The sequence below is a fragment of the Anolis carolinensis genome, chromosome 2, assembly GCF_035594765.1.
Source record: "Anolis carolinensis isolate JA03-04 chromosome 2, rAnoCar3.1.pri, whole genome shotgun sequence".
Classification (NCBI taxonomy): domain Eukaryota; kingdom Metazoa; phylum Chordata; class Lepidosauria; order Squamata; family Dactyloidae; genus Anolis; species Anolis carolinensis.
The window spans coordinates 192,773,457-192,796,109 of NC_085842.1; the positions used below are offsets into that span (position 1 = coordinate 192,773,457).

At 41.3% G+C, this 22,653-nt stretch overlaps 1 protein-coding gene across 5 annotated transcripts in view; it reads right to left on the reverse strand.

Moving 5' to 3' along the window:
- Window positions 1–14,226: 14,226 nt before the first annotated feature.
- Window positions 14,227–22,653, reverse strand: part of dock6 (dedicator of cytokinesis 6) — a 134,264-nt gene continuing 125,837 nt past the window's right edge. For 4 of the 5 annotated variants that reach the window (XM_062971430.1, XM_062971429.1, XM_008103781.3 and 1 more), the window contains 6 exons: window positions 21,428–21,517; window positions 20,498–20,734; window positions 19,016–19,159; window positions 18,549–18,655; window positions 17,420–17,587; window positions 14,227–16,358 (listed from right to left, as the gene is read on the reverse strand). In XM_062971430.1, the coding sequence (XP_062827500.1) occupies window positions 16,316–16,358; window positions 17,420–17,587; window positions 18,549–18,655; window positions 19,016–19,159; window positions 20,498–20,734; window positions 21,428–21,517 (789 nt within the window). In that variant the 3' untranslated portion in view covers window positions 14,227–16,315. Of the gene's footprint in view, window positions 16,359–17,419; window positions 17,588–18,540; window positions 18,656–19,015; window positions 19,160–20,497; window positions 20,735–21,427; window positions 21,518–22,653 lie in introns of those variants that run through there. The other variant, XM_062971431.1, reaches the window with a different exon arrangement.

Here is a 22,653-nt window from a genome sequence, read left to right on the forward strand (position 1 = left end):
TCTGGATTATCCAACGCATTTTTGTAGTCAATGTTTTCAATATATCATGATACTTTGGTGCTAAATTCGTAAATACAGTAATTACTACATAGTATTACTGCGTATTGAACTACTTTTTCTGCCAAATTTGTTGTATAACATGATGTTTTGGTGCTTAATTTGTAAAATCATGACCTAATTTGTTGTTTAATAGGCTTTTCCTTAATGTCTCCTTATTATCCAACATATTCACTTATCCAATGTTCTGGCAGCCCGTTTACGTTGGATAAGTGAGACTCTACTGTATAATATTGGTTTTTATGCCTAACTGATAACAAACTGGCAACGAAGGTATTTAACCAGATCTGCCTTTGTATATCTTAGAAAGTATCTCTGGCATTGGATACAATCCATACATCATCTTATACAAATTGTCTTTTAAATCAATACACATTAGAAATTTCAATTATTTGTCCAAATCTTTTCCCATTGTTCCAATTCTATTAGTATGGCAATATTTTGTGTCCACTTAACCATACAACCTTTCACCTGTTTGCCCTCCATTTCATATTTTAACAATAATTTACACATTTTAGCAATCATATGGCCATCCGCAGAGTATAATAAGGTTTCAAATTCTGGTTTACCAGTTACAAATCCAAACAAGTTTTTGTCCATCTTAAACCATTCTGCAAACCATTGTATTTTGAGCTCCTCTGTCGTTAACTCTATATTGTTTGTTATGCAACAGCAACACATCTTTATAAATTGACCATTTCCCTCCCAAAGATCGTTCTTTTTTAAACAAACTTTCATGTGGAGAATATCATAAAGCTTCATGCAGAAAACACCATCTTTGAATATTATCCATTCTTATATTTATTCTACACTCACAATAGTGTGTTCCTTATGAAGTGATTTTTAAAGTTTGAATCTGCTTTTATTTGATCATACCAAAGATAGGTGTGTATCTCAAATTTCAGACCCTCTCCTTCTACCTATAATAACATTTTTTTGCAAGGTTAACCAATCCTTCAACCATGTCAAACAACAAGTGTGATAAGGTTTTCTTAGGCACCTCAATTCTTGCCTCTGAAATATAGCCTGCACCTGGTCTTCAATGGAAGATTTACTTCCACATAAACATGTGCATGATTGGACTGGACAGGATGAAGTATTGATTATTTTAAAGATAATCCCTGGACAGTCCTTGCTTTTTCTTAAATATATATACAGCTGTATCATGTTTGGCCTGAAAATCATGGTCTTGGTTTCAGGTGGTATCCCTTCTTTCTAATCCATCAAGGAGAAACAAAGATGTACATTTTCTGAAAAGTTATATAATCCTGTCCTCTGTGGTTTTTACTCCTACTTCCCTTCTCACCCCGAGTTTTAACCTAGTATTCATGTGGCCCGCCCTTGGTTTTATTGTTCTTTTGATCTTGTCTAATGTAGTGTATATTTTCTTTTATTGTGTTGTTTAATGTGTTATGATTTGTTGTTCTATTATATTTTGTTATATTGTATTGTTCTGGGCATGGCCCCATGTAAGCCGCCCCGAGTCCCCATTGGGGAGATGGTGGCGGGGTATAAATAAAGATGATGATGATGATGATGATGATGATGATGATGATGATTAATCCCTTTTAAAAAACTTGTTTCATGCCCACACACCCCTTATGAATTCGTAGTTTATCATGTCAGATGCGAATTGAGGATACAATTACAATGTATAGAAAAACCAAAAAGTTAAAAACTTGGCATTATACTAGGTTTCCTTTGACCAGAAGCTGGCCACTTGGAGTGCCTCTGGTGTCTCTGCAAGAAGATCCTCCATTGTGCAGTTGATTAATTAGTTGATTTAAAGTGATATTATCCTGTGAAATGTATAGATCTGAATTAATTTTTTATAGCCACGCACTGTTGCCTTTGCAATTACTCTTGTATTTTAATCTGATGTGTCAAATCATTTCCAAAATGTATCTTATGGTATATCCATCGTGAAAGCATGTGCCCTAAAAGACAGGTTGTTAAAAATACCAAAACATATGTTTCCGAATCAGACACACACACTTTGTCTAGCACATCCAAAGCTGAAACCTGTTTCATAGAATATGTTTTGTATCCATGTTTTGACAGCTAAGTATAAAATACACTTGAGTTACATCTGTTACAAAAGATGCGCACACCTGTAAAGCAGTTTCCCTTGGATGTTACTTACAAGAAACAATAGGGAAGGGATCAGATTCCACGCTGATCTGTGTCCAGAGCAAGGCGAAGCAAGCCTGCAACATTATTTTTATAATCACCTTCACCTCATGCACTCCCAGCAGCTGCATAACAGAGCAAGAAACGCTGGATTTTAATTTGGAAGCCTTTGAAGTAGCTTCCCACATGGACAGAAAGGATGGAGATCAACCAACCAGAGCTGCAATGCGGAGCTTAAAGATGGGATGAGAATTAGGTTGTTGCTGTTGCATTCAAGACAGATTAGTTTCAGGAGAGATGCCTCTTTGTTCCTTCCCCCAAATGCTAAATTTAGTGCATTGCATTGGCAACGTAGCCCCCAAGGGAGAGGGTTCACACACATACAAATTTTCTTTACTTTATAACTGAAATATTAGATGATAGTTCGCGAGACTATAGAGCCGCCAGTTTTCACAACAACTATCACCCCAGCTGCAAGACTTTTCAGCGGAGTCAGTTGACACACAGAAATAACATGTATTCAAGTTATGTTTCTATGTAAGGCAGCACAAGGTGCTGGAGGAAGAAAGAGGGAAGATGTTCACCCACCAATACATTTTCTTCATCTCCAAGGGTATTACGTCGTCGTTGTCTCACTCGTTCAGTCGTTTTCAACTCTTCGTGACCTAATGGACCAGTCCACGCCAGAGCTCCCTGTCGGCCATTGCCGCCCCCAGTTCCTTCAAGGACGAGCCAGTCACTTCAAGGATACCGTCCATCCACCTTGCCCTTGATCGGCCTCTCTTCCTTTTTCCTTCCATTTTCTCCAGCATCATGATCTTCTCCAAGCTTTCTTGTCTTCTCATGATGTGGCCAAAATACTTCAACTTTGCCTCTAATATCCTTCCCTCCAGTGAGCAGCCGGGCATTATTTCCTGGAGGATGGACTGGATGGATCTTCTTGCGGTCCAAGGCACTCTCAGGACTTTCCTCCAGCACCAGAGTTCAAAAGCGTCTATCTTCCTTCGCTCAGCCTTCCTTATGGTCCAGCTCTCGCATCCATAGATTACTATGGGGAATAGCATTGCTTTGACTATGTGGACCTTCGTGGCCAGTGTGATGTCTCTGCTCTTCACTATTTTGTCAAGGTTGGCCATTGCTCTCCTCCCAAGAAGTAAACGTCTTCTGATTTCCTGGCTGCAGTCTCCATCTGCAGTGATCTTCGCGCCTAGAAATATAAAGTCTGTCACTGCCTCCACATTTTCTCCCTCTATTTGCCAGTTGTCAATCGGTCTGGTTGCCATGATCTTGGTTTTCTTGATGTTTAACTGCAGCCCGGCTTTTGCATTTTCTTCTTTCACCTTGATGATAAGGCTCCTCAGCTCTTCCTCACTTTCAGCCATCAGAGTGGTATCATCTGCATACCTAAGGTTGATAATGTTTCTTCCAGAAATTTTAACTCCAGCCTTGGATTCGTCAAGCCCCGCACGTCGCATGATGTATTCTGTGTACAAGTGTATTACACCAGATGTTTATTCAACGCCTGTCATTTCTCAGATCTTTCAGGAACAGACAGGTGGAATAAGGGCATAAGGAGAAAAAGGATGGTAGTTCACTGAATATTAAGATGCAGTAGCAAACAGAACACAACTTTTGCCACATAGACACCTTGTTGTGAATCAGGTGGTGAGATGGCTTTCTTACTTATGAGTCAACTGCCCTTATTAAAGTCTGCAGGTCATCTCTGTCACCTTTAGAGAAAGAAAGCAGTTATGCAGAAAGACCTGAGGCACAGTAGAGAATCATGCCAGGTTCAAGGCCTTTTCCTCGCATCTCTTGACAAGAGTGACGTTCATTCTTTGACAATTCACTGCACTATGATCCTGATTCAGAATAGAGGTTTTGATTCCCCCAAAGTTTCTATTTGTAACCTACTGAGAAGAGGGAAGGCTCCTTTGGGACAGGGGTAACTTAATCCACATGCCAGATGAACATGCACATCCTCACCATGTGGCTTTCTCTTTCCACTCAGTCCCTGAAGAGATTCCATGCAGGCCAAACTTTTTCATATTGCAAAAAGCAAGACATTTGGTAGATCTGGGCTTTCTTTAGTGGTGTTAGTTAAGATGTTTGGGATGGCTTGAGGCAGTGCTTCACATGCCTCTTCCACACTGTCCTATATCCCAGGATCAGATCCCAGATTACCTCCCCTATTGTGCTTCAGTATCTATTTTTATAACTATTTTTATACCTTAAATGTACTAAACATACCAAATTTATATGAAACTGTGACCTTTATTAAATGATTTGATTTGATCCCAGATTATCTTCTTATCCCAATCTATCTGGCACTGTAGAATCATATAATCTAGTTCAAAGGAGATAATCTGGGATCAGATCTTGGAATATAGGACAGTGTGGAAGGAACCTAGTGTTTGGGAAGAATTTGAGTGCTGGCTTGCTGGTGTTTGACATGTGGCCACTGTCCAAGGCTTCCTGGATGGCAGTCTGGACTGAGGTACAAGGAACTCTTCATGCTGGTCTCAAGAACATAAATCCCAGAGATTCCCTGAATATCTTGTTCTGTTATTGAGCTCTGCTGTGCTTTCTGATTAAACACAGGGATCAGGGACATTTTTAAGCTAGCAAACCTTGTGTTGGATTTGACCCCAAACACAGGAGATCCTGGGTAAGACATAAATGGTTTCACTGCTCCATACATTAAGGCAGGGGTCCTCAAACTTTTAAAGCAGAGGGCCGGTCCACCGTCCTTCAGACTGTTGAGGGGCCAAATTATCATTATCATGAAAAAATTCCTATGCACACTGCACATGTCTTATTTGTAGTGCAAAACAACAACAATAACAATGAAAGACAAATACAATATTTAAAAATGAAAATTTTAACCAACATAAACCTATCAGGATTTCAATAGGAAGTGTGGGCCTACTTCTGGCCAATGAGATAGTCAGGTTAATTAGGATTGTTGTTGTTGTGTGTCTTCAAGTCATTTCAGACTTTGGGTGAGCCTAAGTCCAAAATTATGTATTTATTCATTTACTACATTTATTTACTACATTTATACCCCACCCTTCTCACCCTAAAGTGAACTCAGAGCAGCTGTATGTACATACAATATATTATATTGTTAGCATAGCACAATATTAGCATTATATATTACTATATTGAACTATACCACTATACTGTAATATATGTAATGTATAACATATAATCAATATTATTATATGGTATTATTATTATATTGTATAAAATGATAATATTATCAATATCATATGTATATACAATGTATTATATTATTAAAACTGATATAAAAATATTATATTATAAATGAGGGTGGGGGCCAAGTAAATGATCTTGGAGGGCTGCATCCGGCCCCCGGGCCTTAGTTTGGGGACCCTTGCTTTAGGTGGACGAGAGGGGTTTTGCACATGCCTGCCTTCCCTTGCAATTTTTAATAGTTCCACCTTTGTCCTGAGACCCACTGATGTATTTTATGAATGTTTATCTTGTTTTAATTATATATGCTGTTATTGAGTCTGTTTTTATCTATTGATTCCTGGGCTACTCTGAGTCCCCGGGAGATGGAGGCGGGTTATAAATAACATTTTTAAAAATTATTATTATTATTATTATTATTATTATTATTATTATGTTGTTACAATTTTAAAATAATTGAAATCTGGAAACTCAGGAAGCTGATAGGATGAAAATCTGCTGTCGGAGAAGAATTCCATGGATATCATGGATTGCCAAAAGGACAAACAAATGGATCCAAGAGCAAATCAAGCCTGGACTTTTTCTACAAGCCAAAATGCCAATAATAAGGCTATCAAACTTTGGATGTAACAGGATTCACCAGAAAGATTTATTTATTTCGTGTCAAAAGCATTGTACAACAAATAAATTTCAAATAATGGAAATAAAAAAAAAGAAATCACAAGCAACTAAATAGCAACCGCATTGTCTGTAGCTTTAAACAACTCCTCCTCTGTACATGAGGCAGGGCATTGTGGGCAAGCATACATATGCTGAGTTGTTTGTTCAGCTCCACAGTCACACAAGGTGGAGGATTCCTCCAGGTAGTGCCACCTTGCCAAGTTGTCTTTTGATCTGCCCACTCCACTTCTGAGTCTGTTCAGGGACTTCCAAGTTGCCCATTCTTGGCTTGACCCTGGAGGAAGACCCTCTTGGGGGGCCATCCAGTTAGAATTGCCAGGTTTAGCTGCCCAGAGGGACACCCTTGCTGCTGCTGGAGGAACATCAAGAGGAGTGGTGGTTCTCATGAAGCCCTTCCTTGATTTGAGTCTGGTGGGAGGAGGGTGATAGCCATGCAGTGGGTGGCTTTCACAATGTTCGACCTTTTTTCTCTCACCGTTAGCAGCAACTTCCCGTCGCATGTCAGGAGGGGCAATGCCAGCTAACTTGTAGAGTTTATCAACAGGTGTAGGTTTAAGGCATCCCGTGATGATTCTGCATGTTTCATTCAGTGCTACGTCCACCTGCTTTGCATGGGCAGACTTGTGCCAAACAGGACAGGCATATTCTGCAGTTGAGAAAGACAAGGCCAGGGCTGATGTTCTTATTACTTGTGGGTCTGCTCCCCATGCGCTGCCAGTCAGTTTCCGCAGGATGTTATTGCGTGCAGCTACTTTGTGCTTGGTGTTCATGCAGTGTTTCCTATATGTTAGTGTTCGGTCTAAGGTGACACAAAGGTATTTAGGATGGAAACAGTGTTCGAGCTCTTGGCCTTCCCAAGTAACTTTCAGTTTCCTGTTGGCTTCGCGGTTACGTAGGTGGAAAGCACACACTTGTGTCTTGGCAGGGTTAGGCTTCAGGTGGTTCTCTTTGTAGTAGCTGGAGAAATCTTTCAAGGCATTGGTGAGTTGCTTTTCAACTGTTTCAAAATCTTTTGCTTGTGTTGTAAGGCCAAGGTCATCAGCATATATAAAGCTCTTTGAGTGGTGGTTGTGGCTGATCGTTCGTGAAGATATTAAATAAGGTTGGTGCAAGAACGCTGCCTTGGGGTAAACCATTCTTTTGCCTCCTCCATCTGCTTTTCTGGCCCTGAAACTCCACATAGAAGCTGCGGTTTTCTAAGAGGGTCTGGACAGTTTTTGTAAAGTCAAAGTCCCGGGTGATATGGTAGACTTTATGCAGCATTTTTCTATGTTGCACCGTGTCATAGGCTGCCGTAAGGTCCACAAAGACTGTTCCCGTAATGCAGCCTTTCTCATAGCCTTCCTCGATATGTTCAGTCAAATGAAGAATTTGACCTGTACAGTTTTCCCCTGGTCTGAAACCTGCTTGTTGTGCAAGCTTATTGCACCAGAAAGATAATAAGGCTTGATATAATATAAAACAGTAGAAAGAGAAATACTGCATTACAGATGTACAGTATTGACTCAGTCATGGAAGACTTAGCCTTGAATTTTTATATATATACTTTATTTATATTCTCGTCTATCTTCCCGATGGGTCTCAGAGCAGATTACAGGTACATATATGGCAAACCTTCAATGTTGTTATACAATAAAAAAGACATGACAGTAGTAAACAGAGGCAAGGCTTCATTCTTTTCATCTTCGGCATCCGGCTGTGCTCGACTTGGCCATGGGGAGTTGCTGCCGTTTCATTTTCCACGTCGAGGAGCCTGTCATCCATGGACGCCTTTTCTGGTTGGATTTTACTCGGCATGTTCAGGGTGCCTTTTGCCTCCCCATCAAAGCAGTACCTATTTCTCTACTTACAGTGTTCTTTTCGAACTGCCAGGTGAGCAGAAGCTGGGCTGACTGCAGGAGCTCACCCCGACCTGGGCTTGAACTGCCAACCTTCCAGTTAGCAGGATCTTCTATAGCAAGTGGTTTAACCCACTGTGCTAGCTGGTTCTTTGCAAGATTGAAGCAGGGCTGTTAATAACCCAATCTTTTCAACCCAATTGGTTGCCATGTGTTGAAGCTAGCTTAATGCCACGTAATAGAAACACTAGTCTGAAACTACCGGTAAGAGTGGCATCACAATTAGCATAGTTATACTGGAAATGTAATAAAAATGAATTGTTTAAATTAGATAATATCCCTCCTACATACAACTATCCAAAGAAATTAAGTTCCAGATGCATTCTGAAAAAGAAAATATCATTCCCCAATTGAACCTGAATCAAAACTGGCTAAATTCCATCATCCAATCAGTAATCCCACTGAGCCGAATCATTTCTGTCTTGCCCGGAATCTCTGGATTAAGCTTCAACTTGTCAGCCCACATCCATTTCATTACTCATTTCAGGCAGCTATTCAAGACATTTGTGGCTTCTTCAGACTAGATGGAAAGGAGAAACAGCGTTCAGTGCGTATTGCCAAGATATGACTGGCAATGACCTTGAAAGCCAACGGTCTTCTAGAGGTCTCATGTAGATATTAAATTGTATAATGGACACAATTTAGAACACTTTAGGAGATCGTACATGACTAGAGATGACACTGAACAGTATTCCCCCAATACTATCTTTTGGAAGGATTTTAGCCAACATGTTTTTCAGGGTGCCTCCCCGTCAAAGTGGTACCTATTTATCTACTTACAGTGTTACAGTGTTACTCTTCAGGCTGAATGAGAACTATTTAAAACAGTGCACCCCAAAGTTTCATCCCAGCCTGGCAATACCGAAGGATACAACTGTGGTTGGTGGTATGGGATGCTGGAGATAAATCCAGAATAACAACCTACTTCCAAGTTAGAGCATTGGATTGTTTATCCCAAACTCACATCTAAAGCATGAGGGTGATTCAGCTAGTCATAAAAATCCAGAATCTTCTGAAGGTATCACCACATCTCAAGTGCATTGTCTAAAAATTGAATATTCAAGCATAGCTGGCAATCAAGAGATTTGTGGGATTTCTTTTCAACTCCATAGAACCACATCTTATCATAAGGAAGCATTCATCACACACATATATATTGGCCACTTAACCAGATCTCTTCTGCTCCTCCTTGAGAATCCAAGTTGTAACATGTAACTGGGAAAAATCTTTATGTTCCTGACATTGTGAGAATGCAATTGTGTTGACGAGTGGTAAGGGGAAGATTTTTAGTTGATGCATTGCTGCCACAATTATTTTGGGGTTGGTCTTCAAACGGATTCTAGCTCATAACCCATTCCTGGTTAGACTTTTAATACAATTCCCTTAGTTATTCTATCCTAAGGGTGGGAAAGCTGTGGCCTGCAGGGTTTCTCCATCTGGCCATAGACAACCTATTCTTATTCACCTATATAGGAATTAGGATTTTAAAAGTATCTATTATGTTTTCTCAAAAGCATTATGGTTGTGTGGACAGGGGAATTCGGTGAGTGGTTTTCCCATCCCATCAACCTCTATTTGCTGTCCCTGTCATTTAATTATCCCTAGATTCTTGCAGAAAACCAGGCAATTGACAAGGCTCTAGCCCAGTGGTTCTCAACCTGGGGTCCCCAGAAACCTGGGGTACTCTCAGAAATCTTAACAGCTGGTAAACTGGCTGGGATTTCTGGGAGTTGTAGGCCAAAAACATCTGGGGACCCCAAGTTGAGATCCACTGTTCTCGCTAGTTACCTATGGCTTTATGCGGAGCCCCGGTGGCGAAGTGTGTTAAAGCACTGAGCTGAACTTGCAGACCGAAAGGTCCCAGGTTCAAATCCCGGGAGCGGAGTGAGTGCCCGCTGTTAGCTCCAGCTTCTGCAAACCTAGCAGTTTGAAAGCATGCCAATGTGAGTAGATCGATAGGTATCGTAACAGCGCTCCATGCAGTCATGCTGGCCACATGACTTTGGAGGTGTCTACGGACAACACCAGCTATTCGGCTTAGAAATGGAGATGAGCACCAACCCCCAGAGACAGACATGACTGGACTTAACGTCAGGGGAAACCTTTACCTTTGGCTTTATAAAGGTGGGCAGCCACAGCACTTACTTTCTTGATCCTTGCTCTGCTTAGCTGCCCTGCTCTTTTGCCCTTCCCTACAACTCATTCTCTTCTTCTGAGTCAAGTCTCTCCAAATTCCTGTTCTCATCCAAAGCAAACTTTTCATCCTTACCTCTTTGGGTTCTTGATCACATTGTCACGTCCTGCGTATCGGCGCTTGTTTTTTTAAATACATTCCTGCCTGTTTTCTTCCTTTGCTCTGGAGAAATAAATTACTCAATCGCTACTTGTTCCTTTTATAAGGAGGTACAACTTTCACATGTACACTTTTAACCCTTCTTATTAACATCTCTGATCAGTGTGTTAATTTGTAAGTTGACTTAAAAAATCACTAAAAGATATTTTTAGCCTGTTTAACTTAATACAATTATTTAAAATGCATCTAATAGCACTTGGAGTATCACCTCCCCACTCCATGCTTCTTTACTTATCTTGGCTGAGTTATAATGTTTAAGTAAAAATGCTGTTCCGTGCAACCCCAAAATGTTTCAAATGGAATACCCAAAAAATTGTTCTTTACCTACAAAGCGATGTTCTTATAGCGTGAACAAAACATAATGGGACATACACAGCACTAAAACATCTATACTCCGTCCAGAACATGGAAATTAAATTTCAATTCTGCCTATAGTTCATACCAGAAAATCCCATCTATCTCTGGGAAGCAGTCAGATAGATGGTTGATGCAGCTGACAGCCAAGGGACCGGGGGGGGGGGGGGGGGGGCTTAGAGTTCAACACCCCCCTGAAATTTTTCAGGTTTTTTTTTTTTTTTAAAAAAAACCAAACTGGTTTATTCATGAATTTTAACTGGTTAACCAAATCCCCATGAGTGTCCACTGAAATTTATGTCTCGAGTGTCCACTGAAGTTTATTGATGGAGCCTGATTTCTAAATTATTTTGCATTATAGAACTACTCTTTATGATTTGTTAAAAAAAAGTTTCAACCCCCCCCCTCCCCATTTTTTTGGCTTTGGCCCTGGATGATAGTTAAGGTTGAGTGGCCCAGACTTTGATCAAGTTACTTTTTAGACCACAACTTTCAGAACAGCTGTGGTCTAAAACATTTGGGATTCTGAATATTGTTCATACTGGTTGGAATTCTGGTTATTATTCTAAAAGTAATATTTCCAAGCTCTGGCTCTATTCAATGAGGTGGGAGGGAAATCCAGAAGCACTTTTTCCAGAATTTCTCAGTCTGGAAGACTATGGAGCCTTATTCCACTAGATAATTTTAGTGATTCCACCAATTGGCATGGCAACATCCTTTGGAGTCTTTGCATTTGCAGTTTAGGCAAGAGTATTTAGACTGACTGTGTAGTATGAAAGGGTCTTCAGTGGAGAGATAAGGCAAAGTGCCAACTTTCTCTGTTTGGCTTTTTGGAGAAAAGTATGAGGAAGCTTGTTCCACTCTGAATATCTTCTTGAACAAAGCATTCAGCACATAAATTGCTTTAAAAGGGGGCATATAATTCCACTTTCCATCCGTGTCCCAACTTCTCTCATACAAATCATCCCTTCCCTTCAGGGCAAAAGGCAGCATTTAATACTGAACATCTTAGTGCAGATACTAATGTCTGCCTAAAGCGGCAGGAGTTTTTGCTTTTGGAAGCCCATATTGTAGACAGCATTCTTTTTTTCCCTCACTGCAGCTAGACATTGATTTCAGTGTTTCTGCAGTGGATTTTTAAAAAATAAAAAATGGTATAAAAGACTGGTTGTGTGTACACTGAAGCAACTGTTCTATTTTGAGACACCCCAACAGAGCCCACCCTACACTGTTCTGTTTTATTTCTGTTAAGATAATCAGACAAGCACAAGACACTATTTTCCGCCTTGCTGTAAACATCTCAAAGTCACAGGGTTCCTGTTAACAGTTCAGGGCCAGCAATAAGGACAGATTCCTAGATCCCTCCAGCTGCCTTCCCAACTGAAAGTTTCTCATCAGAATCACACCATTTCCCCTCCCTCCAGTTTCCAATGGGTCAATGTATATAATAATACACACAGCCTCCTAGAGCTTCCAGTCCACATTCCTGATGTCCGAGGAGCCCCTTTCTGGGTGTCTGTAATTCTTCTCCTTGCTGCTATCAACAATTCAAAAATGGAGGCATTCTTTCTAGGAGGTCCTCATCTCACCCCTCCTTTCCAGTACATCATCGAGTCTGAAGGATCAAAAAGATCCTAAACACAGAGAATACATTTAATCTGTCCATGGCCTACCTGGGGTGGACATTCAACATGCTCTTCTTTTAAACAGTTATGGGAACCCTAAATACAGAATCCAGCATGCAATGATAATTATAGGAGTAATCGCCGTTTTAAAAAATCCGCCCTTTTTCTTGAAACCCACAAAATGTAATCTTTCCAGCTTTACACCAGACACTCTAATCCAGTGGTTCTCAAGCTGGGGTCCCCAGATGTTTTTTGGCTTTCAACTCCCAGAAATCCTACCAGCTGGTAAACCGGCTGGGATTTACGAGAGTTGTGAGCCAAAAATATCTGGGGACCCCAGGTTGAGAACCACTGCTCTAATCACTGCCCATCAGTGGGATTTCATGGAAGTCTTTGCTCTGAGTCCTTGTCTCAATGCCTTTTGATGAACTTAGCAGCATCACCTACCCAGGCCATCACATTCAGAAGGCCCAACTATACTCTTCTCTCTTTGCCCAATCACTTAGCAGCAACCTATCCTTCTTGGTAGCTGAGCTCTACTGAATACCTCCCTGCACATTTGTCTTGTTTCTCTACTAAATGATTCCTTCCATGTTGTTGAAGGCTTTCATGGCCAGGATCACAGGGTTGTTGTATATTTTCCGGGCTGTATGGCCATGTTCCAGAAGTATTCTCTCCTGACGTATATATCTCCTGATATATAAACCTTCCTTGCTTAGTTTCTCCATGCCTCACAATCTCTGAGGATGCCTGCCATAGATGTGGGCGAAACGTCAGGAGAGAATACTTTTGGAACATGGCCATACAGCCCAGAAAACATACAACAACCCTGTGATTCCTTGCCGCATTTTCACAGTTGCTAGGATGTTGGGAGGTTAGCTTTTCCATGCCGAGTTTCAAGCCCTGTCTTACTTGACTCTTTTTTGCTCCAACATAATAGAGTGGTACTTGCTAAGATATCTTACCTGATACTTCTACACTGGCATATAATCCATATTATCAAAGCAGATAATCCACATTATCTGCTTTGAACTGGATTATATGGGTCTGTGCTGCTAAATTATCCAGTTCAAAACAGATAATCTGGATTTTATATGGCAGTGTAGAAGGGGCCTAAGAAAAGTAGCATGAGGGCTCTCCTTGCCTCTTCCCTGCTTGCTTCTCAATCAACCATGCCCTCGTCTTTAGAATTTCTCAACTTGCTTTACTTTTGCGCCAAATGGGCCATCCTCTAAAACAGTGTTTCTCAACCTGGAGTCCCCAGATGTTTTTGGCTTACAAGTCCCAACCAGTTTATCAGCTGGTACGATTTCTGAGAGTTGAAGGCTAAAAACATCTGGGGACCCCAGGTTGAGAACCACTGCTCTAAAAGGTCTTTCTCCCCAGTCTTTTCAAATACTAGGACAAAGTCTAATGGAGCACTTACATTTTTAACAGGAAAGAGCAACACTGGTGATTCTGAACTATTGATGCAGAGCAGCAGCATGGGTAACAAAAATAAAGCATAGCTGAAGCTTGGACTTTGCATTTACTTAAAGTTTGGAAGCATTTTTAAAGCCACAGTGTATTGATAAAAGCAGGTCAAGGATTTTAGGGAAAGGACAAAAAAGCAGACACACCCAAAACAAGCAGACAGCAAACAAGGACTGAGGGCAAAATCATGCTCTTCAACTTCGGATCATTAAGCAAAAGCTATCCACATCTGTGACCTTTCATTCCCAGCAATGAGGACCAAACATGTGACTCATTCAAAAGTGGAAACACAAGTTCTTAGAATTTACCAGGTTTTTAAGTCAGTTTCCATATCTCAGTGTTTATGGCATGACTGTAGCACCTGTGCAGATTCCTAGCTTCACCAAGAGCAAAGAAATAATAATTCATTAGTACTGATTTAAAAAAAAACAGAGACAGATTCTTCACATGTTCTTTTTAAATTGCATTATAAATAAAATGTTTACAATCTCCCTCACTGAGGAGCAAGACAGACAGAAATCAAGGCTCAACTATGCACCATAGACCTGGCCATGGCACAAAGATGGCATTCAAATCAGGGAATATCTGACTTGGAGCAAGATAGGAAAATTGGAACTCTAATCCAGAGAAAAGGGTAGGCATATGTTTTGGATCCAAACAGTTGTAGTTTTGGTTATAGGAAAATAACTGAACCCTAGCACTGATCTTGTTTGTTCTACATTGTCAATAAGGAGCAGAAACCTTCATGTTACGGCTGTTGTTTGGTAAAACAAAAGGAAGGGAGGAATTGGAGAGAAACAAATGGGACAGAGAGCTCATTTATTCCAATGCCCTCATGCCTATAAAATTCCCTGAAAACATTTTATAAAAAGGTGACTATGAATCAGATTCAGGTTTCTCTGTACAAATTCACCTGCATTAGAAGTTTGTGTTACTTCAGGAATGCATATATTGGGGGGGGGGGGGTTAAAAACAGAATTGCATATCCAATTAAATGTTGTTCCTAACCCTAAAAAACAGGGTCAAAACAGCAAAGGTTTAAAACTAAACAAAATGGGTGAGGACTGCAAGGGTCGGGGATGGCCAAAAATGGGATGGATGCAGGTCTTGCACCCTCTGTGGCTGCCACCTTCTGGTTTGCCTAGAAGTAATGCTAAGCTGTGTACATCTAAACACTAAGGCAAATCTGGGAGCACATAGAGACATACAAGATGGATGCATCCTGTGCAATTTTGATGAAATATTCCCCACCAAATTCAAGTAAATCTAAACTGTCTCTCTCTGGTTAAAAAAATACCCTGTTCGATTCCCCAAATCATTCATTGATGCAGATAATAGGATGTATCAATTTCTTTCCCAAATATCCCATTCTGCCCCTGTGTGAAAGAGCTTCTCCAGAACTTACAATAGCACTACAAAGCCTAGATCCAATTCTACCCTGGAGAGTGAACTTTCCTTCCACTGCTAACTTATGGAGGTGCAGAAGAGGCACTAGAAGGAGGAAAGGGGCACCCAATGATGGTAAGAAACACACACACAGCTCCCAGCTGGCATTTGGAAGAAGGGAGGGAAACAGGTACTCCTGCTGCAAATCCTGCTCCAGAAGGCACTGCTGTGATGGAACATGTGTGGATTTTAGCCCTGCACTGGAAAGGTATTATCAAGAGTAATGCCAAATAGAAAAGAATCTTTGGTCTACGTTGGAAAGGTAAAAGTAGTGGAGGATAATCCAGAAGACAGTGAGTAGGCAACCACCCCCCTGGAGACTAGCTATATAAAAAGGCAGTCAGGATTGCCCTGTGAAGGGAATGAAGGGAATAGCAAAGCCAAACCCTCAGGTTTCAGCCTAGGTACATGAGTGGGCAGACCAGCTTCTTAAAAGAAAGGCCAGGTTCAGGACCCTGATGTCCTTGGTTTTAAATGGCTTCCAGATATCACTGCCTTCTTCCCTGAGTCAAGAATGAGTTCCAAAACTTGGAGTAATTATTCTTGTTGTTCCATAAACAGCTGGAAGCATAAAATAGTTGATGGTCAAAAAGGGAGAGTGAAAGACAGAACAAAGAGAAAGAGAGAAGAGTGCCTGAGTCCTTTGGCTAAACCCAGCCTTCACAGAGACAGAACCCGAAGTGGGCCAGCCTTCAGTTACATCTGGAAGCCCGAGGTCCATGTGCATAAATAAAATCTTGATTTCAGTCAGGAAGATCTGCAAAAAGTCTTGGTCAAATTTGGAAGGCCTTACGATCATAAACTTCCTGGGGGGAGAATAGCCCACAGCAGGACAGGAAGCTGGAAACCAGATCATTCCCATCATCCTTTTCCCCATGTTATTTCCTTCCTCCTGGAGTGACAGACTGGCAGGCCCTGCAAGTTGGAGCAAATCTGGAATGATGCAGAAAGAGATCCCAAATCTCAGTGCACAGCAAGTCACATATCCCCACGGCTGAAATCTGGGGGAATGTAAAAGTTGGCAATGCTTTTCTGCATTGGGTCCGTGGTTCAGGCAGTCCATTTTATTGGGGGTCTGCTTTCTAGGCTTCAATCTTCCGCAGACTCAATCTGTTGAAGGAGTTTCTGGAGTAGACACAAGCAAAACAGTACATTTTATGTAGGAAGACATTCCTGCACTGAGTTTTAACCCTAGTAGGATTTAAAAAGGAATTTATTCAATGATGAGTGTAACAGGCAGATGAACAAATCTGCAATTTTATAGATTAAATCTACAGACCACAGAGTCAAGCCACTAAAACCACAAACCTACTACCCTCAGAAAAGGGATTTATAGTGCTTCTAATATATTGCATAGGAAGGACTGACTCTAATATATCAAACAGCCATGAGAAGAGTTGTAAGAAGTCTCTTCAAAACCTGTGTGCAGAACAGTGGCAGGATAGGCAGATGTGTCCCACTTTGCTTTAAAGGGTTAATCCAGATGTCCTTTTAATGATGTCCAACTCTATCACTGGGCCCTGGTGGCACAATGGGTTAAACCCTTGTGCCGGCAGAACTGCTGACCAAAAGGTTGGCGGTTCGAGTCCAGGGGTAAGCTTCTGTCTGTCAGCTCCCACAGGATGGTAAAACAACTGGGTGTCCCCTGAGCAATGTCCTTGCAGACAGCCAATTCTCTCATACCAGAAGTGATTTGCAGTTTCTCAAGTCACTCTTGACACGAAAAAAAACTGGCTACCATTCATCAACTTTCCCTTTTTAACTAAAGGTGAGGTATGAACGTAATGAATTAAGAAATTTTTAAAAACCCTAGATATTTGACCCTAGATTTCTAGAAGAAACTTAACATTCCAGGTTATTCAGAGAGGAATACCACACTGGATAATTACTATTTCTAGGTCCATTTTGAGTTGGTAGAAAGAAGGAATTCATGAAAACAAAAGTTAAAAAACAAGTGCCATGCTTGGTGACACAATGTGACAATCTAGTGCTCTAAAAATGTTCCAATAGGAATACTGTATATTGCACTACAGAACAGTCAAAGATTATTTTCATCTTTGGTGAAATGATGGTGACTAGAGGACTGGTTTGGCTGAAACAGTTTGATGGCTGTCTTTGGCAAAACTGGCTATTAGCCTGAAGCACCTTGTGACTTCTTCTTCATTGCCCACGTCATATAGCCTCACCTGTGTACAGAAAAGGGGGCAACAGGGTTGTAGAGTTGAGGGATTTTGCGGTTGAGAAGCGGGCACAGGGCTTCCTTCAGACGCTGGTAGTTTCTCTCCAGCTCTCGGAGGAACTCACGCTGGTCTGGTCCAATTAGACTCTTACTTTTGCGGAGGGCATCTTCACACCTATAAAAGCAGTGGCAGCAGCAGAGGTGAGGCTTAGGGCAGCAGTAGAATTATAAGTTGGAAGAGACCTCATGGGTCATCTAGTTCAACCCCCTGCCATGCAGGAAAAGCACAATCACTATTTCAGCAACAGTTGGGAATGTTTGCTGTTTGTGCTACAATCCCCAGCCAAGCCTTGACCAGAACTGAATTTCAGAAATTCATTCTCTTCTCCCTTTGGGCACAGGCCACAGACATGGCAGTATACTTAATATTTAGTGCAAAGAGTTGCCATGGAGGAATCAGAGGTTCTAGAGAGAAACTATTAAATCTGTGAATAATCAAATCCGCCAAAGTCAAATCTGTAAATGTGGAGGACCAACTGTAACAAATGGTATTTTTTCTTTGAACAGAGGTCATTACCTTTAAAGCTCAGGACTTGATTTCTTGAAGGATCGCACAGAGGATGTGGCTGAATAATCACTTCATACTATATATACCTACTAAACATCCAGAACTTTGAAGTTTCCTCTTAGAGGGCTACAACTCCCAAATAGCTTTGGGTGGTAAATTCTGAGAACCCTAATCCAAAAAGGGAATTTCCCCAGTTCTGCTTGAAGCCTGAAATTCTTCAAAGGCCTTTTTCTATCCCTCCCTGTCAACTGAAATGCAGTGGGGTCACTGGAGAAAGGGCATCTTTTTAGTGGCCTTTTCAGCACCAAGTGAAACCTATTCCCTTCTGCCTTGAGAATTCTGAATTGTGAATCCACTAAACACAGGGTCTGTTGGATGTTTTAGTGGTGCCCCATGCTGTTGTGCTCTCTCCTGCTGAAACTAGTATTCTGAACATCCTAAGATAGAACTTTGTGAATATTAGTTTTAACAATGACATTTTCAAACTATCTAGAGAACTGCTACTAGGTGGCATATAAATGTGATCTTGGTAAGAGTGGCTTTAGGACAGTTCTGCTTACATAAGTACCTCTTGGTGAAGTCTTTGAAACAGAGACGCAGCTTATTGTGGTGCCGGTACAGCTTGGGGTCATCCGGGATCTCAGCTAAGAACACCTGTGCCACTTCCAGAGGGCCCTGAAACACAACAGGCCATGGGGTCAAGGTGGGGCATGGGAGTCCTGACTCCATTTAGTGCCTGGTAGAAGAGACAGGGGTCTTCAAACCTCATAACTTCCCACCTGACACACAACCTCATCTGGCACACAATCTGATTCCCTATTCTTGTTGTGATTATGCAAAGGCTCTTCAACTCAATAATAGTCTTCCTTCCTCTGCTCTCAGCATCAGTTTTAACCTGAACTGTGTTTTCTGATTATTAAACTCTGTTTTCACCCCACTCCCTGATCTCACCTCACAGGCCTCACATGTTTCCTATCTTGACATAACATCCACTCTTTGCTCACAATGAAGCCGTGATTCCTAGTAAAGCATCACCTGGTTGACTATGGTGCCCACACATCCCTGCAGCACCATCTGCAACATTTTGCCATCGGGTGGATCCTGGTGGGTGGCAAAAGCCAGTTCCTGAGTCTTCTTCTGCATGTCCTCAATGGCAACCTCAATTGGGATTAGAATAATCTGAGGATAGAGACCAAACAATGGAAACACAAATAGTAAGTATCGGGAGATTGTTTTTATGCCCTCAAGGATTTGTGCTTCATTTAGAAATAATAAAAACAATCCAAATCAAGCAAAGTTGAATTCTATGATCTACATACATTACACAAACTGAGCATATCTGTTTGACCTTTTTATTGTAGTTTATTCTGCAGTTATTCATTCTTTTACATAATATGCTCTGGTTTTGTTAGTCACATGGGGAGCAGGTAAGGCTCCTTCTACACTGCCATATAAAATCCAGATTATCTGCTTTGAATTGATTGTATGGCAGTGTAGACTCATATAATCCAGTTCAAAGCAGATAATGTGGATTATCTGCCTTGATAATCTGGATTATATATATGGCAGTGTGGAAGAACCTATGAAGTTTTGAAAAACAATGAATCCAACTACTCCTCATGTTCTCCAGCAATGGAAATACTATGTAACCACTTCTCCAGCTTTGAGAATTCAGTGTCGGATATCCACATAATTTTGAACAAATTTCTACTGCTTTAGAGACTAAAATGATTTTCAGCATGTTGAATAGCAGACTTAGGCCCCTTATACACTGTCATATAATCCAGATTAACAATTCGGATAATCCACATTATCTGCTTTGAATTGGATTACCTGTCCGAACATATCTTCTCCTACAAACCATCTCGGAGTCTAAAATCGGCTGGGGAGGCCCTGCTCTCGGTCCCGCCCTCTTTGCAGACGCGACTGGCGGGGACGAGAGACAGGGTCTTCTCGGTGGTGGCTTCTCAGCTATGGAACTTCCTCCCCAGGGAGATTAGATAAGCCCCCTCCCTCCTGATCTTCCACAAGAAAGTGAAGATGTGGCTCTTTGACCAAGCCTTCGGAAACCTGGTGCAGTAATAGACATGAAAGACATGGAACTGACCAATGGAACGGACCGGACTTTGCTCTTAGATCACATGATTTAATTGTGGTTAAATTGTATTTTAATGTGTTTTTTTAATTACTTTCTTTGTATTTTGTTTTAGAGGCATTGAATTACTGCCACATTGTCAAGCCGCCCTGAGTCCCCTCTGGGGTAAGAAGGGCAGGGTAAAAGTATAGTAAATAAATAAATAATAAATGAGTCTACATTGCCCAGTTCAAAGCCGATAATATGGATTTTAAATGGTAGTGTAGAAGGTGCCTTAGTCAAGGAAGAATGATTCTCAACAAGCTAAAAACCATACTATTCACTACATTCTGTATTCCTTATAACTGTTGTCCAAAATGTCTCAATGCCCCCTCCATTTTCACATGCCCCCTGTACACTCCTTCCCATACACTCCAAAATACCTCTTCCTTGTGAATGACATTGATGCGTGTTTTGATGTAAGGGAAAGCATGGGAAGTGGTGAGCAAAGTTTTGCGTTTGAACTGTTCGTGCAGGTCACCGTGTGCTCGCCCATCCAATGTGAACGGCGTACAAAACATGAAGGTGCGGAGGTTGTAGTTCTTGTCGAAATATGTGACCCGATCCTTCAACTCATATGTGTCAAAAAAGGGTTCCACATATGTCAACTGGATGTATGCCTGTGTCAGGAAAGAAAACACAAAACAAGAAGTAGAAGAAAATCAGCAACTGCTCACCTTGAGATGAAATTGTCTCTTTAAACTACCAATAACTAAAAATGGGAGCCTATAGGACAGATTCATCTTCCACCACTCACATTTCAGACACCTAGCGATTAGCTATGCCTGCTAAAGGGGAGCAAACAGGGACCTATTAAATCATTTCTACTCTATATGCAGTATAGGGGAGAAAGAATGCCTCAACTCAGTCCCATTGCTTAAAAAAGGTTCCTCTTTGTGGATGCAAACTCTTCAAATATCTGTTACTACAAGTTATACTACCCATGTTAGTTGGGGGATTCTGGGAGTTGTAGACCAAAACGGAACTCCCCCCAAACTTTATTCAGGCCTCACCAAGAATGTCCAATGGTCAACCTCAGTCTCTCCCCCACAATTCCAGTCTCTTATGCAATTCACTTCCAAACCACCAGGAGCATTTTACAGATTGGTGCTTCAATGTCTCTACAGCAGACATGGGCAAACTTCGGCCCACCAGATGGTTTGGATTTCAACTCCCACCATTCCTAACAGCTGGGCTGTTAGGAATTGTGGGAGTTAGAGTCCAAAATACCTGGAGGGCCAACGTTTCCCCTTGCCTGCTCTACAATGACAAGTTGGATAAAACAATACATTCAGATGCAAGGGAGAAGCTACCTTGTTGGGATCCAGCTTTGCTTTGTCAACAGGGTTGGAGCCTTTGATGATTTCTACCATTTCATGCCCAAAGCGCTCAGCATAAAATTCCTGCAAAGGGAAAGGAGACAAGGAAGCGATTTGAGGCAAAGCAAAAGCGACAGTGAAAGTTTTGGGTGTCTGCAGCTGTTCAAACCAAAGAAAATTCCTTGCAGCTGTCATGGAGTGAGAGTTACTCTGTGCTTCTCAGGGCCAAAGCAGACATTGTCTATGTTCATTAAATATGGACTCTGCTGAGAAGAGGCAGGTTTGGTTCACTTTTTACATTTAAAAGTGAGCATGTGTGATCAGGAGCAAGACCTACTGTATATACTCGAGCATAAGCTGACCTGAATATAAGCTAAGGGACCTAATTTTACTATAAAAAACTGGGAAAACTTATTGACTTTAGTATAAAATGAGGGTAAGAAATGCAGAAGCTACTGGTAAATTTCAAAAATAAAAATAAAAATAGATACCAATAAAATTACATTAATTGAGGCATCAGTAGATTGTTTTTGAATATTTACATAAAACTGTAATTTAAGATAAGACTGTCCAATTCTGATTACGTTTATATTAGAGTATAAGCCAACCCGAATATAAACCGGCCAGGATCCTCACTCGAGTATAAGCCGAAGGGGGGGGGGGGCTTTCAGCCCTTTAAAAGAGCTGAAAAACTCGGCCTATACTTGAGTGTATACAGTACACTTAAGTCATTTTTCCTAGCCCAGCTCAGACACCAGAAAAAATGGGGTGAAAACAATTTCAACTTGAGTGTAACAGGATGGGGTGAGGACTACGCCTCCTAAACTTAGCTTATTTAAAAAAGAAGACTTATCCACTCTCCTACTTGCTGACAGGGCAAGTGTGTATTCAACAACACATGACTATTGGGCTTCAACCTTCAAAGCAAATAGTTGAAAAGATCTTAGGGCCCAGGGACTGAGATCTACATAGACCATGGCTGAGGACAGTGGTGTGTGACTCTGTGGCAATGTTCACCAGCACAACTGACCCCAAAGCCCTTATGATCACTTTGACTGTGCTTGGATGACATGTAGGTGACACCTGGGACAAGAAACAGGGCTGTCAAGGCTAAGGACAAAGAGCAGGATAGAACTTGCATACGCTTCCAAAGACGAAAGACTACAGGGGAATGGGGTGGTGATGTGCAATTAGCCGCCCCGAGTCCCCGTTGGGGAGAT